Source organism: Pelmatolapia mariae, linkage group LG10_11 (assembly GCF_036321145.2).
Source record: "Pelmatolapia mariae isolate MD_Pm_ZW linkage group LG10_11, Pm_UMD_F_2, whole genome shotgun sequence".
NCBI classification, from domain to species: domain Eukaryota; kingdom Metazoa; phylum Chordata; class Actinopteri; order Cichliformes; family Cichlidae; genus Pelmatolapia; species Pelmatolapia mariae.
In genome coordinates, this window is record NC_086236.1 from 49,701,333 (window position 1) to 49,715,810 (window position 14,478).

The window sequence follows — 14,478 nt, forward strand, 5'->3', positions numbered from 1 at the left end:
TGTTTTTGTTGTGTGTTGTTTTTTTTTTTTTAAGGATGTTTTTTTGCCATAAAAATTAGCATCCCAGTTACTAATAGATGCATCTGGGTACCTGAGCTTTACTTCATTGTCCTACTGTTGTCTGGTTTAAAAGAACAGGGTGGGGAAGGCCAAATTCCCAAACTTGCTTCAAGGCAGAATGGGGGGAGATCAGTGTTTGGGGAGGGGGAGAATCTCCCTTGATTATGTGACATCCTCCGGAAGACCGCTGAAGTTGTTTCCTCCATTACTTAGAGAGGGGAAAAAAAGAGGCCTTTTCACTATTGAGACTGTCACTCTCAATTTAGGCTAACGGTAAGCATGCACAAGGCCTCCTGGATATCCCTCACCTGCTCTCACACACCTCCCACTGCCCCCAAACACACACACGCACGGACACGCACCAAACACCACCCCATCCTCCCCTCCCCCTGCAGCAGGTCGCTGTGGTGACAGTTTGATTAGATCATCAATCGTGGCCGTTAACAACGGTTTTCCTGAGCACCTGGACCGGCAGGTCACAGCTGGCTCTGAGCTACCGCTGTCCCCCTGACCCAGCACTCTGCATGTGTGTGTGTTTGTAAGTCTGCTTGCAGATACAAAATTGCACATGCACTTTGTGTCTGTGCCGTACGTCCCTGAATGTGAGCCCATTTGCAGGGTAAACATGGTCATTTTTGTGCACGTGTTCCCGTTTCAATGTTCAGTTCAGACAATGCAAAAACACAAAAATGCAGTCTAACAAAAAACAACAGCAAGAGTTTTATTCTTGGCTGTGAGATGCCATGTAAAACAAGTTTACAAAAAACAAAATAAATGTTTCTACATGCAGAGAGACTGCTGTAAGAATAAAAATTAGAGGACTGTAGTACTATAGCACACAGTAAAAACCAAAACAAAGAAACAGTACACATCTGTATCTGTGAGTTCTTTACTAGATGCTTCCCAGAGTGCATTGTTCTCTGTGTTTGCAGATACACAGATACCAAGATGTAGCAGTTATGGCTATTCATCTGTAACACCACACACACTCTTTACCATAGCTGCGACGCAGTGTACTTACAAGCACACACAGACATAAATTCACCTGCTTCCCTGCGTTGTCTTCAGCAGCTCTATCGGGTTCCTCATCGTTCTGGTAAAGCAGTTAAATTTATGGGCTAACAATAATGGGACAAAGTGTGTGTCTCATTGCGATTCCTCAGGTATTCCATGATTAGATAAACGTCCCTGGTCTTTTCATAAAGCTTGTTTATGGCAGCGTGGCACCATATGCTACTGCTTCTACCCACCCACCCACCCACCCAACCATCTCTCTCTCTGTTTAATTCTCTCCCTTTTTCTTTGTCCCTCTCTCTGTTTCTCTCTACGCTTCAAATACTGCCCTACACTGCCTCTACCAGATGCACGCTAGTCATTATTCTGTGCCAGAGTCCTGGTGGAGAAGCTAAAGTTGTGAATTAACATGTAGGAGTCATTACAAAATGATGATATCCATCTGCACTGTTCATAGGTGCTACTTAGTAAATTGTCTAGGCTGTAGTGGCACAATGTTAACGATATTGTCTGTTTGCGTCTTTTTTGTTAGGAAGTTGCTCAGATTTCACTCGTTCTAATATTTTGGTCTGTGTGGTTGCGCTCATACGACATGCCAGAGTCACTGAAGCATGTTTTAATTGTGTTCTAATATTCAAATGATTTCCAAATGCTTTGACTATGCAAACGCAGGCAAAGCAGCAGAAGTTTGGCCTCGTAATTAATTCTCAAAAGCAGCATACCACCCTGTGTGTGTGTTTTTGTGTGTGTGTTTTAAGGGACAGAAAAAAATATTCTGCAAAGAAGCGTCAGAGAAACAATTAACTTCTCCAGCCAGGACATGGCAGTAAACACGCGATTGTTCACTTATTGTCTTGTTTGGTTCAGTTGTGTAAGAAGACACAGAGACGCTGAGTTTGTATGCCGTAGACTTTTGTTGTAGTTATTAATGGTCATTTCACATTAACCTCACTCTACTAATATACTCGACAATGGCCCAAATCACCTGAGCAGCGAGGACGATCGAGGCGGCCCTGTCCCCCTTGTCCAGCCAATGCTATTGCAGCTACACTGCTATCCCCCCTACCCAATGACCAAGATTAATGAAACCTCCGCCGTTTTTAATTAGCATGGCCGCAGTCATCAATTACGTCTGCCCCACCCCAAATACAAATATTGTTATATTTGGGGGGGAAATTCTTGATTTATTTCATTGTGGTGGCCGAAGGAGTGAGATGAATGGCCTCCCATCATGGTCATTTGCAGAGATGAGGAGGAGGAGAAAAGGAAGGGAGAGCGGAGTGGTAGTGGTGGGGGGTTGTAAAGTCGCACATACAGTATGGTAGAGGATGTGGACACGGCGGGGCCAGGGTAAAGCCAACTCTGTAGGGAGAGTGCAGTCCGGGTCTCAGTCCCTGTAAAGCGACCTCAACTGTTTACAACCTTAATTAGACTTTCCGTGAACCCAAAGTGGTGTGATGTCAGTTATTCTGGAGCCAAAACGAGTAACAGGTAGTTTTACGCTGTGTAGTTCGAGTACCAATCATAGGACTACTTAACATTTGCAAGAGTAATGAATGAGTCACAAAAAATTGTGTACATTATTTTCCTTAAATAAAAAATTGTTGCAGGATCAAAGTTAATTGTGGTCTACTAAAAAGATATTTTTTTCTTTTTTAACAAATAATAAAAATACTGCAGTACAGTTGAACAAATAAGTTAATTCAAAAAAGAGCAGCAGTGTATTATTCTAATAATTGAGACTAAGCTGTATAGTGTTAATCTGGACTAACGAGTCTGCTGTCATACATGGAAATGACTCAGGATGTTCATTTAAACCGTATACGTGAGCTGTTACATTTCCAACATGTCCCCCAAACTGAGTACATTTGGCACTCACATATGCCAGACTCTGACTTTCATCATTGTTATTTTTTGATGATTTTTTTATACAGTGTTTCATCTACTACAGTACTAACTACTCAGTATTAATCTCAAAGGCCTGTCTCATGTAATACTTTAACACAAAGGACACAGTTTGTAAGAACACATTTAAGGGGGCGACATTTTTCTGCAGTCGGTTTTGATTTGTTTTTTCTAGCTGCACTGGCAAACAGGTTAGGCCTCAGTCTTTGTCTTTGCACAGCGTTCCTCCTAACAACGAAGTCCTATTTACTTAGAAGTCCAAATAGATAGTGTTAGTAAAATACTGTGCCGTAGCTCTGAACGTGCTCCATCCAGAGCAGTCATAGTGTTAGTGAGTGTAAATCGCACTCGTGTAATTAAACCCTGCACTGTCCAGTCCAGCTTGTTCTGCTTGTTCTGATATGATGCAGAAATGAAAGGAGGAAATAGTGCAGACGCCGTATTTGGCTGTTTATTTATTTTATTTATTTTTATTTTTTTTAGGGGTTTCATGTCTTTGTTGGCTCTCTCTCAAGCTAGTCTAGTTTAAATCAAGTCTAGACTTGTTTTTCTTATATTAGCGTTCTTGTATAAATTGAGTTAGGAAGAATAATAAACTCCCCCAAAATCACTTATTCAGGGAAAAAAAGGGAAAAATAAAAGAGTGGTTCATGAACGATTAGCCTGGCGCAGCTCCTTTCTGCAGTTTCTCACATTTGCTAAAATCTGACTTCAGTGTGTAGTAATAATAGTGGGAGTATGCTGCTTTATGACTTGAAGATGTACTCGGCTCCTTTCTGTGGTTTGGGAGTTTGGGTGTTTGCGCTGCGGTGAGCCACCAGCTATTTCACTTCTGCTGGCCACACACACACACACGCACACACACACAGATTTTATACCCTTACTGTCGTGGCCATCGCCTGCCCACTGACTCAAGAGAGAACGGTGGGAAACATCTTGAATATTTTATGAAGCTCGGGAACCCCACCTCTGTCTTCCCCACCCAGCAAGCCACGGCTGCTGTGTCCAGCAGCGCGCGCGCACACACCAGCAGAAAACAGAAATAATGTTTTAAATGCAATCATTGTCAGGCCCAAACAATGTCATTTATCAAGGGAGCATTTGGGACTGTATAATAAGTTTCACATTATTAATACAATTTTTCATCCTCTGTCAAGCCTATCTGATTTATGGCACGCATGTGATCTAAGGTGATCATTGAATTACAATTCCAGTAATAAGAGGGAGAATGGACCTGGTCTTTTACTTCTGCCCACTGGAGCACAACCCCCACCCCTCTACCCCCGTTACACACACAAACACATACAGACACACACACAATCCTAGATAAACACCCTCCAGTTGCAACATACTGCAATTATGCACAAGATGCAACGCGGTCACATCAGTCGTATTTGTGTGTAACTTTTACGTTTCGTGGCACGGGGCAAATTTGCTAAATATTTGAGAGTTAAGCAAATAACCCTGCTTCCTAATTTCAGTAAGGAAAAGGTGGGAAGACGGGGAAGAGAAAACCAAAAAATGAATGAACCTATGCCTGTTAATTAGATAAGGGACAAAGCTCATTATTCTAAAATTATATTGGGGCTGGAGAGTAAATATGAGTGGCCTGTTAAGGGCTCAGTAATAGGACGGGGATGCGAGTCGTTACAAGACCGAATGATTTACAGCTAGATGCTCTTTGATGTATAGACTGTACCTTTTATTAAGTGGCTGTCGTTACAGTCACTGGCTCAGTCATTTCCCTTTGTGTCTAATCAAAATCCATATCCAGACGCTCCGCCATCCTGGCCGCTCCAGATGGGAAAGAAAGAAGTAGTACGGAATATCAGCGTTCCTTCCCCACAGCCAACTCCTCTCCTGCTTCCTCCGCCTGAGCTTTTGCATTCAGCAAATTTGAGCCGAGATTCTTATGATCTGGATAATGCAATCGAACAAACAACAACAGCAAATAAACAAATGGAAATGTGAAATTCTTTTGAGGTAATTAAATAATAAAGACAGACTCCTATCATAACGTTTTGGATCCAGTTTGAACAAGTATTTGCGCTATTAGCAGTCTTGCTCGGGCTTTATCAGATTAGCTGGTTGTCGAGGGCCCGCTGATCGGCGTCATACATCATCCTGTTTGATTTCTGTTTAGAGCAAATTTGGGGAAGCTGCTAATTGGATTGCGGGAGTCTAGCCCCGGTTAAAGATGGTAAACAGTGGAGCAGGCTTGTCCCCCCAACTCTCAGCCCTACAGGCTTCCAAACGCCAGCCCTCCTCAGGATCGCCACAATTTATGACACATTTTCCCCGTATTCTTAAAAGATAATTAGGTTTATCACCCATTTCTTTCCCCTCTCAGCCCCTCCCTCTGCTTCCCTTTTGTGTACCTGAGAGAACACAATCGCAGCATAAAAACATAAATATTTCTGCAGCACAGCAGCGCTGGCAGGTGAGCCTAATGAAATTCTAGGAGTGTAATTTGATTTACGAGGTGCTAATGCGGCCTGATATTAGAGAGAAAAAGCTCTGATATGGCTGCCTTGTGCTGTATTTAAGGCCTATCAGAAGCCTGATAAAGAGTATCCTGTCCTCAGCACAGCGGCTGAGTTATTGTTGCAGATATTCATATTGATAGTAATTCTTCCCGACGCAATTTAGTGCCGGCAATATATAAATATGGAGATAATAGTTAATTTTGGTGGCTGCTCAGATTGGAACGCTTTAAATTCAGGACTCGCCCCAAAAAAAAAAACAACAACTTTGAGCTGCGAAGCATCTGGACGCTTTTTAAAGTGCCGTTTAAAGGATGGGTGGCGGTGCTGGGAAGAGGCCTTTGACCGAACCGCGTCACACAAATCAAACTTTCAGTACTTTTCAGCGGCTGCTAATTTCAGCAGGAAGCTTTTCGGAGCTCTTGATTTGCAGTTCTTTTGCTTGAAACATTGTGATTAATAGTCTGAAAAAAAAAAACCCTATTAAGCTTTTAAGTTAACTGCATCTGGAAGCAAGATGTCAGGCCAGTGTGTGCGTACACATGCGGGTGGGGGGGCATTTTTGTTCATTTTATTAAGCTTTGTGGTGTTGCATTCTTTTACCCAAAAACAAAATAAATTGTAATTTAAGTTTGTGCGCATGCTCGTGTTTACCCTTTGTGCATTTTAAAAGTGTGTTTGTGGCTACTGAGCTATGGCTCATAATAAAAATAGGCAATAACACGGCCACCACAGAGGGACCTGGCCTTTGCGCCTCCGCTTGCTTCCCTCTCCCCTCCATGCCACCTCGTTGTAGTCATGGCCTCTCCCCATCCCCTAAGTTATGGTCTGAATAACATCGCAACAATATTAAGATAACATTTCCTGATTGTTTGTCAGGCAGCAGGCTCCTTCACCCCGCTTTCATCACGTCCACCGTGTTCATTAAATTGACAATTTGTATTTGCCCTACAGCGGGATAAACAGGAGCTTATCTGATGGGCCTGGTCTTTTATTATTTATTTCATTATCTTTTTTTTTTTTCTTTGCCTTCTCCTCCTCCTCTTTCTCTCGGGATTGAAGGTAAACATAAATCAGCAGCTGCATCTCTGTTGTGTGCCGTTGTTTATATTGCAGTCATATGCAGCGGCACTCCTCTCCGAGGAGATTCATCTACAATGCTCTGCAGACACATGTGGCCTCTTCATGGAGGTTTTAGCTGTTGTTTTGTGTGACATGCTGGCTTTACACTCCTGCTGGTCTCAGTGTGATATAACTCAGTAGCTGTTTCACTTTAAAATGCCCTTCTGCGCAGACCTACTCCTAAGAGAGTCTCCTCTTCTTCTTTTTCTTTATTTCTTTCTTCTTCTTTTTTTTTTCCCACTGCAGTGTTTGTCCTTTTTGTTTCATGCAGCAGGCCAGGGATGGATGCCTTTGTTCATTTGAATGTTAAACTAGCACCATCTAGGAAACTGATTTGAGTACCCACAGACCACATTGACTACAGCGCATTCTCTAAAGCGTTTCTCCTAAGCGCTGTGAGCGATGATGTTGCCCCGCTCAATATCTTAGCCCGGGAACAAGCCTGTCGTCGGTCAACATAGTGCGCGCAAACGAAAAATAACGAAGCCGGCGCCCTTACTTAGGAAACAGTTGTCCCAGGAATTTAATCTTTTAGCCATTTTTTACCCAACACCCCCCTCTAATCAGGTTTCAATTGACTGCCATTGAAGGAATAGCTTCTCCTCAGACACATATATAGGTCCGAACCCAGTCAGACACCATTTAAGGCTTACTCAGTCTTCCTCCCAATATCTTGGAGAGCTCAGGGCCAAATGATTTAATCTTCATTCAGCTAATTTAGTCTGGATTTAAGCTGCCGGGTTGTCGAAGTGCAGAGTGATGGAGTCTGAAAACAGGATGAGAGAGAAAAGGGATGGAGGGAAGAGGAAAAAAACGGAAGGATGGAGGGAGGGAAAAGAGCAAGCGAGATAAAGTTAGAGCGATGGAGGGAGAAAGAGAGAGGCAATGGAGGAGGAGGAGGAGGTGGGGGCTGAAGATGATGATCCATCCTGACCCTAGTGAATGCTGTCATGTTCCTCCCTCTAGGTAATCTCTCTCACTCACTCGCTATTTTGCATGTGAAAATGCTCTCCTGACAGTTGCATATCAGATAAATTTTCTCTCTTTTTTTCCCTCCCCCCCTCTTTCCCTTCGCCAAATAAACAACAGTCTTCACTTTGAAGTTGTCTGTTTGTGTCAGTTTGGCTTGAGGCGAGAGTCGGCCTCTCTCCCTCTTTCTGTCTTTGTGTTACAGTGTGAGAGCATCGACAGATTATTTCCTCTTACAGCGACCGGCCAACACAGCACGGAAACCAGGGAGATAAATGTTAGCCATCCAAAAAAACATAAAACAGCCAACATAATTAGTACAGTTGATTTAAAAAATAAATAAATAGATAAGTTTGATGGACACTTGCAGTCAGGAGGAGCAGAGGTGACACTGCCACTCTTACCTCTGACATCAGAGAATGTCTGTTTCTTGGTTAGAGAATAATTTTTTACATCTTTTAGTCTTAATCATAATAAAATCGTGCTCTTTTTAAACACTCTGTCATTCAGTTTACATCAACAGCACATGATTACTGTGCTAACACACAGTAATCCTCTGTGAGGTCCCCTAAACATGGCACCACCTCACCACTAGGGGGTGATAGTGAGTATATGGTAATGAGTCAGGTCCTCCTTTCTGGGCCTGTTAAGAGGTATAGAGGCTCCTCCTGAGGGATTTCTGTCACAATTAAGGCCAGTGTGGCCTGTGATGTTCTGACAGTAGCTCTATATGGCTGAACTGACAGCAGGATCACATTACTGTATAGATATGGTAATCAGTGACAGTATAGACACAGTAGCATGCAGTTTGCTGAATGAGGAGGGAGGAGAGTCACCTGCATCTCTGAATAAATCCACACATGGTGTCAATCATGTCGTGTTGGTTTGTGATCAGAAGGGAAAAAGAAAGAGAGCAGGAAAGACATAGGGAGGAGATGGAGACACGCAAGAGGCTGAAAGGCAGTGATATAATGAGTAGAAGTAGAAGTAGCTTCAGATTACAGATGGGTTTTTTGCCTTCTGTGGCCTTAGCTAATCAGTGCTTGACAGTAATATGAAAATAAAACATGCAAAACAAGAAGGGAAACTTTTAACTAATGGGTTTCTCTGTCTCTTTTTATATTTGAATGTATTTTCACAGTTAAAACAGTCATGTGTTGGCTTTATCCTTTTCTGTATGTGGTCATTTAAAACCAAAAAGACCAAACAAATAGAGTGCCAAATTGTTTTTCAGATTCAAGAATACTTGTTATCCACTAACAAACCTTTTTTTTTTAAATGCTGGAAATTGTAATGCGCAGTTTTTAGACATGATTTTGGCTTCCCATAATTAAGTGAGTGCGATTGAAAGATATTGAGAATGCATGCTCAGCCAACAGAAAGCAAAGCAAAAGAAAATCCAAATCAAACACCCCCTAAATCAGCTCCTGATCCCGTGCCTGCATGTGCCAATCACAGCTGCTCCCTCCACGTTTCCTGGATGTAGTCTGGACGAGTAACGCCACGCTAAAAGACAGATATACAACAAATAACATACCAGAACAGAAAGAAGAGATTGTACCAAGAAGTGGATCAGCATCTTTTTTTATTTTTTCGGAGGAAATACTTGAGATGTGTGAAGTGGTGCTAAGAACAAAGCATAAGCAGAGTGCTGTAGAGTAAATCCAAGTCATTTAACCTCCCAAAAACACACCACAAACTGCAGTATAGTGAGCGAACGAAGGCCAAGAAAAACAATGCAAACGATTGCAATTAGAACGAAACAAATATAATCTATACATTAAAATACCTGATTAATGGTTAAGATATATTGGAAGCACAAGTGGCACAATCACAAACAAACCTTATTTACATGAGCTTAGATAGATGGATGGATTATATCATTTACTTCTGCACATACGCTGACAAAAATGATATTCCTTCTGGCCTCGGAGTTGCATATTGTGCTTCTATGTGTTTTTGTTTACATAAGAATGTCACCTGAATTCTTGACAAAATAAATGGTAAAATTACGAGCCTGAGCTAAGAGGAAAACAAATATGCTGCGACATGTTTTTGTCATTTCTCGTCAGGCTGGTTTTGTCCACTTGTTTGCTTTGTGTTGAGATTTTTTTGCATGTGCTCCTCTGCACACAAGGACACACTAGTGAACTAGTGAACCACCTAAGTATTGGAAGATTCCAGTCCAAATGGATTTTTGGAGTTCACAGCTCGAGTGTGGGACAGTTTTGGATTTTAGTCGAAGTAGCGCGAAAAGACCATGAACGTGAACTTTATTTGAAAGTGTTAGCAACTAAAAGTTCCAGTGCAACTACTTTTGTCTGCTCCTTTGTCACAAGGGGTCGCCACAGCAGGTAGCTCAGTGTATTTGATTTTATGCCAAATACAAGGAGGATCTATGTGTAAAACTCTGTGTCTAACCCCAATTTTTTGGTAGCAGAAGCAGAATCTAATTAATTTAATGTTTAGATAGTTTTATTTTACTTTATTGTAATTATTTGTGAGACTGTATTCTGCAAAAAATGTCCTACATTTAGGTTATTTTCTTTCATTTCTGAATTATACGATATTACAGTGTTAGAGTGGTCAGTGTATATGTGCGTTATCCTCATGAGTCAAGGGCACTGAGCGCGCATATCCTTAATGCAGTCGCTTTAGGTGTACAGTTCTGGCTATCATCAGAGAAGCTCCACCGACCTGTTCAAACCTTCCGTTTGCAAAAGGTAGCCAATCAGAAGAAAGTAACCTTAAAGCAAGAGCAGCTAAAATAATTTGTTTTGCGTAGTTGATGAACTGAGGTCTGGTATGAGAGAAAAAAGGATTATTTTGAACCATGAATCACATAAAGCTGCTCTTCCAAAGCACAAGAATTAAAAAAAATGGAGTAGGAAGTGAGCATGAAAGGTCCCCGTTAAGGAGTGATAAACGTGGAGGTTTGAAAGCAAAACAGGTCATTTCCTGAAGCCACACACTCCCCGCCCAATAAGTCCTTCTTAAAATAGTTTGAGAACTCTGTTGGGTTTTGTTGACTCTGAATTGGCACATATTTGTTATTTTTTTTCCCTCCCCTATAAAAAGTTTCCAAATATTTTTCATTTCCAAACCTCCATCTTTGCCTTACTTCTTTCTCCCCATATTCGCCTTCCCTGCTCTTTCACACGCATGCATACACAAACCCATTCACCAAACCGCTTCTCTTTCTCTCTATCTCTCTTCCCTTCACCGTGGTTCTTTTGCATGGTGCCTGGCTGTTTAGAGGCAGTATGCATATGTATGGGCGAGACGGTGGATCGTGACGGGATCTGACATGCGGGGACAAGATCAAAGCGCTCCATCTGATCCCATAAAAACAGACGCAAACCCTCCTCTCATCCTTACAAAACCCCCACTGATAGTCAACTCTGCCAGCACTGACTCCTCCATCTTCTCTCCTCTCCTCTTCCTTTTCTCTCTTTTTACCTCCATCCCAGCATGCCGCGTTCCCACGTAAAGGCCTGCCTGCCTGCCTGCCTGCCTGACTTTGCGATTACGCCCTGTGATAAACAATGGCCCGTTTAGCTCATAAAGCAGGAGTGTTGTGCATAATGCTTACAATAAAAGATAGCATCTCTTCACTCATCTTATTTACCTCTCCCGTGGTGGCACAGGCGACGAGCTGTTCTATAAATACCGCAGAGAGGAAGGAAAGGGAAGGAAATGCAGATGCAGACATACATCTGTTGGTCAAATAAAATGCCTGCCAAGTCCGTTGATGAGAACAAGAGGAAAATGGAACTATTTATAAATGCACTTGCACTTACAGCCAGGTGATGAAGGTGCCATTTTAAATCTCCTCCATCCTGTCTGGTAACGTGACGTTAGTCTGAACCGGTGCAGGTTGACACCCATATCACATTTTGACTCATCTTTATGGAACATATAGATTGATACGGAAGCCAGGACCCCCCCAACACCATTCCCTTCTCTCCTCTCCTCCACCACCCCAGCTTTAATTCCCTCCTTTCTCCTTTTTCCCTGCCTCCTTTTCTTTCTCCTTTGCCCCCCACCACCACCAACAACAACCCCCTTTCCAGTAAGGAAGATGTATGAGTTTGAATTATTGATTCAGACACATGCTACATGCTGCTCGGAGTCATTATTTGTTCAGGTGAGTGTCATGCTGCTCGCTATGAAACAGATACCACGGGGATTAAGCGACACAATCAGGACTTAAAGACAGCCGCCCTCCCTAAAATAACATGGCCCTCGCTGCAAGACGAATGCTCCCCAAAACCCGACTTCATTTGTTTATGACTCGCACATTAGTCATTCTGCAGCTAAATTATAGCGCGGGGGTAAAGATTAATTCAAGCGCGGGCTTTTTCTATTGTTTTTTTTTTCTTACTTCTTTGTGTTTTTTTTCGTGAAGCTTAATAACACAGCAGATGACTATAGGTGCAAACATCCTACACACTGAATTAAAATAAATAAATACATAAAAAAAAAAAAAAAGACAGAGAGCGAACATGCAGCTTTTGTCGGTCGTAGGCGTGGGTGCGAAAATAGACAGATGTCCAGAGCGAAGACAGAATGACATGCATATTCACATTTTTGCCCTGATTCGCATAACAGGGGCTTTTATAACAAAATACCTCAACAAACGCTACATCGTGCTTTACATTCATTGGATTGATACTGATAATCTAAAGCTAGGCTAGGTGAGAGCGCTGATGCTGATGATGTGAGCGGTTAGTTAAAAACAAAACAAAACACAAAAAAAGACGATTAGTTTGGGTGGAGGGAAGCTCTAATACAAGAGCCTCGAGAGAATGAAGCGGGAGGTAAAATGTTGCTAACTGTTCATTTAGCCCTGGCTAAGTGGTCAGGGACGCTGGACAGGTGAACTCTATTCTCCCCACTGGCCCTGCGGGGTGTGTGTGTGTGTGTGTGTGGACTGTAACAGAATTTCTCTAGTCCTTTGGGCCCTGGTGCAAAGCAGAGAATAAATGGTGGAGGTGGCAGGCCAGGACAGAAAAATCAATGCCTGCTTATACAGACATGACACACCAGCAGCCAGCTGCATTCTGTGGGTGTTGAGTGTGTGTGTGTGCACGAGTGTGGGCGTAGATGTACAGCGTACAATCATATGGCCCTCTGCTCCGTGGTTGTGAGTGCAACTACCCAGCAACCTCCATTTCCTCTCTCACAGGGTGGATTTTTCTAGCGTTTTGCGTCAGCTTTGGGATCAGTAAATAACCCTTTGTTTCTCCCCCTCGCCCCCTCCTTCTCCTCCTCTTCATTCCTACCTGCCCCATCTTATTCTCCTGCAGGAAGTTTGAATGCGAGTTGTGCGAGCGCTCCTTCAGCGAAAAATGGGCCCTCAACAACCACATGAAACTGCACAGTGGAGAGAAACCATATAAGTGTGCCTGGCCATCCTGCCACTACGCCTTCCTCAACCTGTCAGCCATGAAGGACCACTACAGGACGCACACGGGTGAGACAGAGTTAGCAACCTCCACTGTGAACCATTACTGCTGCTGCTCCTCCATAAACACACTGACTGACACACTCTGAAGTGAAAAATTCATGGGATTAGCCTTTTTTTTATATGTATATACAGGCAATCAGTGCTTTTATGAGTCTGGGACAAAGGGTTATTTATCAAAAAAGGCTATGCTTGGATCAGACAAAATGTACTTTTTCATTCCTCTATAGCTGCTATCTGCTATTCAACAAAATGAAGTTTATGTGAACTGTGAAATTCTCACATTAATTATGAATCTTCACAGCTTTGTTTGGAATAAATATACGCAAGTTTTTGGCCGGTAATAGCCTCAGCTTGTCCATCTGTACTGATTTTCAACATCCAGGGAAAGTCGAGAACTAGTTCTTGGCGCTCTTGCAGACACTTGCTAGATGGTTAAACACACCTTCTGAACCCGATAGGACTGTCACTGTTATATGATATTGTATCGGCCAATTAATAGCCAAAGGGACGAGCAAAACAGCACGGGGATGTTTGAATTTTTGTGTTTGTTTTGTTTTGTGCCATCCTCCAGACTTGGATGCTCGAATGTTGTGGAAATTAAGGTAGTGTGTAGTTCTCAAATCCAACTGGTTGTCATGTGTATTTCCCCAAAAATCCATCTGGTCGCCAAGTGTGTCTTCCTCAAATCCAGCTGGTCAGTGAGTGTGTGTTCATCAAGTCCATCTGATCATCGAGAGTATTTTTGTTTTTTTCCTTGCTTTACACCAATCCTGTGTGTATGGGGTTTTTTCAGTGATGCAAAATGGACTGCATTTATGTAGCACTTTTCTTGTCTTATTGACCGCTGAAAGCTCTTTACACCACAGGCTTTTTTTCTTCGATAATTGGATCAAACCCTGACCTTCCGATTAGTGGAAAACCTGCTTTACTGCCTGAGCTGCAGCTGCCTCAGAAAAATAAAAAGCAGGAAAAACCCACTTATGATTCTCTGTCCTTTCATATAGGTATCCAACCTTTGATCCAAAAAGAGAAGCATTAGGAATTAGAAGGTTCCCATTTCTTTAAAAATCTGTTATTTATCGACAGCTTTTGGATACAACACTGATTCAACTGGCAATTCAGAAGATCTTTTCTGACCTCACCTGGAAACTACTTTTTATAACTAACCAATAACCAATCATTAATCAGTAATTTAGCCGCTTTCTTGTTCCACTACAAAGTGAATCGCTTGATTAGAAGCGATGAAACCAGCCAGTGAGTCTTTGCACTGAGATGAATGATTACTTTAATTGTGCATTTCCCCTCTGATTCCATCCTTCCCTTTCATTTCTGTACATACAGTAAAGAACACTTTAGGACTGCTTTGAATTGTGTGGTTTTCTTCTTTAACTTGCTAAAAACTTTGGATGGACAGATGGTGCAGTGGGCGGTGGGAGGATACTGTCTTGAATAATA

General features: G+C 42.4%; 1 protein-coding gene across 1 annotated transcript in view; it reads left to right on the forward strand.

Moving 5' to 3' along the window:
• znf407 (zinc finger protein 407) overlaps positions 1–14,478 on the forward strand; it is a 156,432-nt gene that overhangs the window by 80,755 nt on the left and 61,199 nt on the right. Inside the window, exon 6 of the mRNA XM_063488067.1 lies at positions 12,863–13,029. Within this exon, the coding sequence (XP_063344137.1) occupies positions 12,863–13,029 (167 nt within the window). The remainder of the gene's footprint in view (positions 1–12,862; positions 13,030–14,478) is intronic.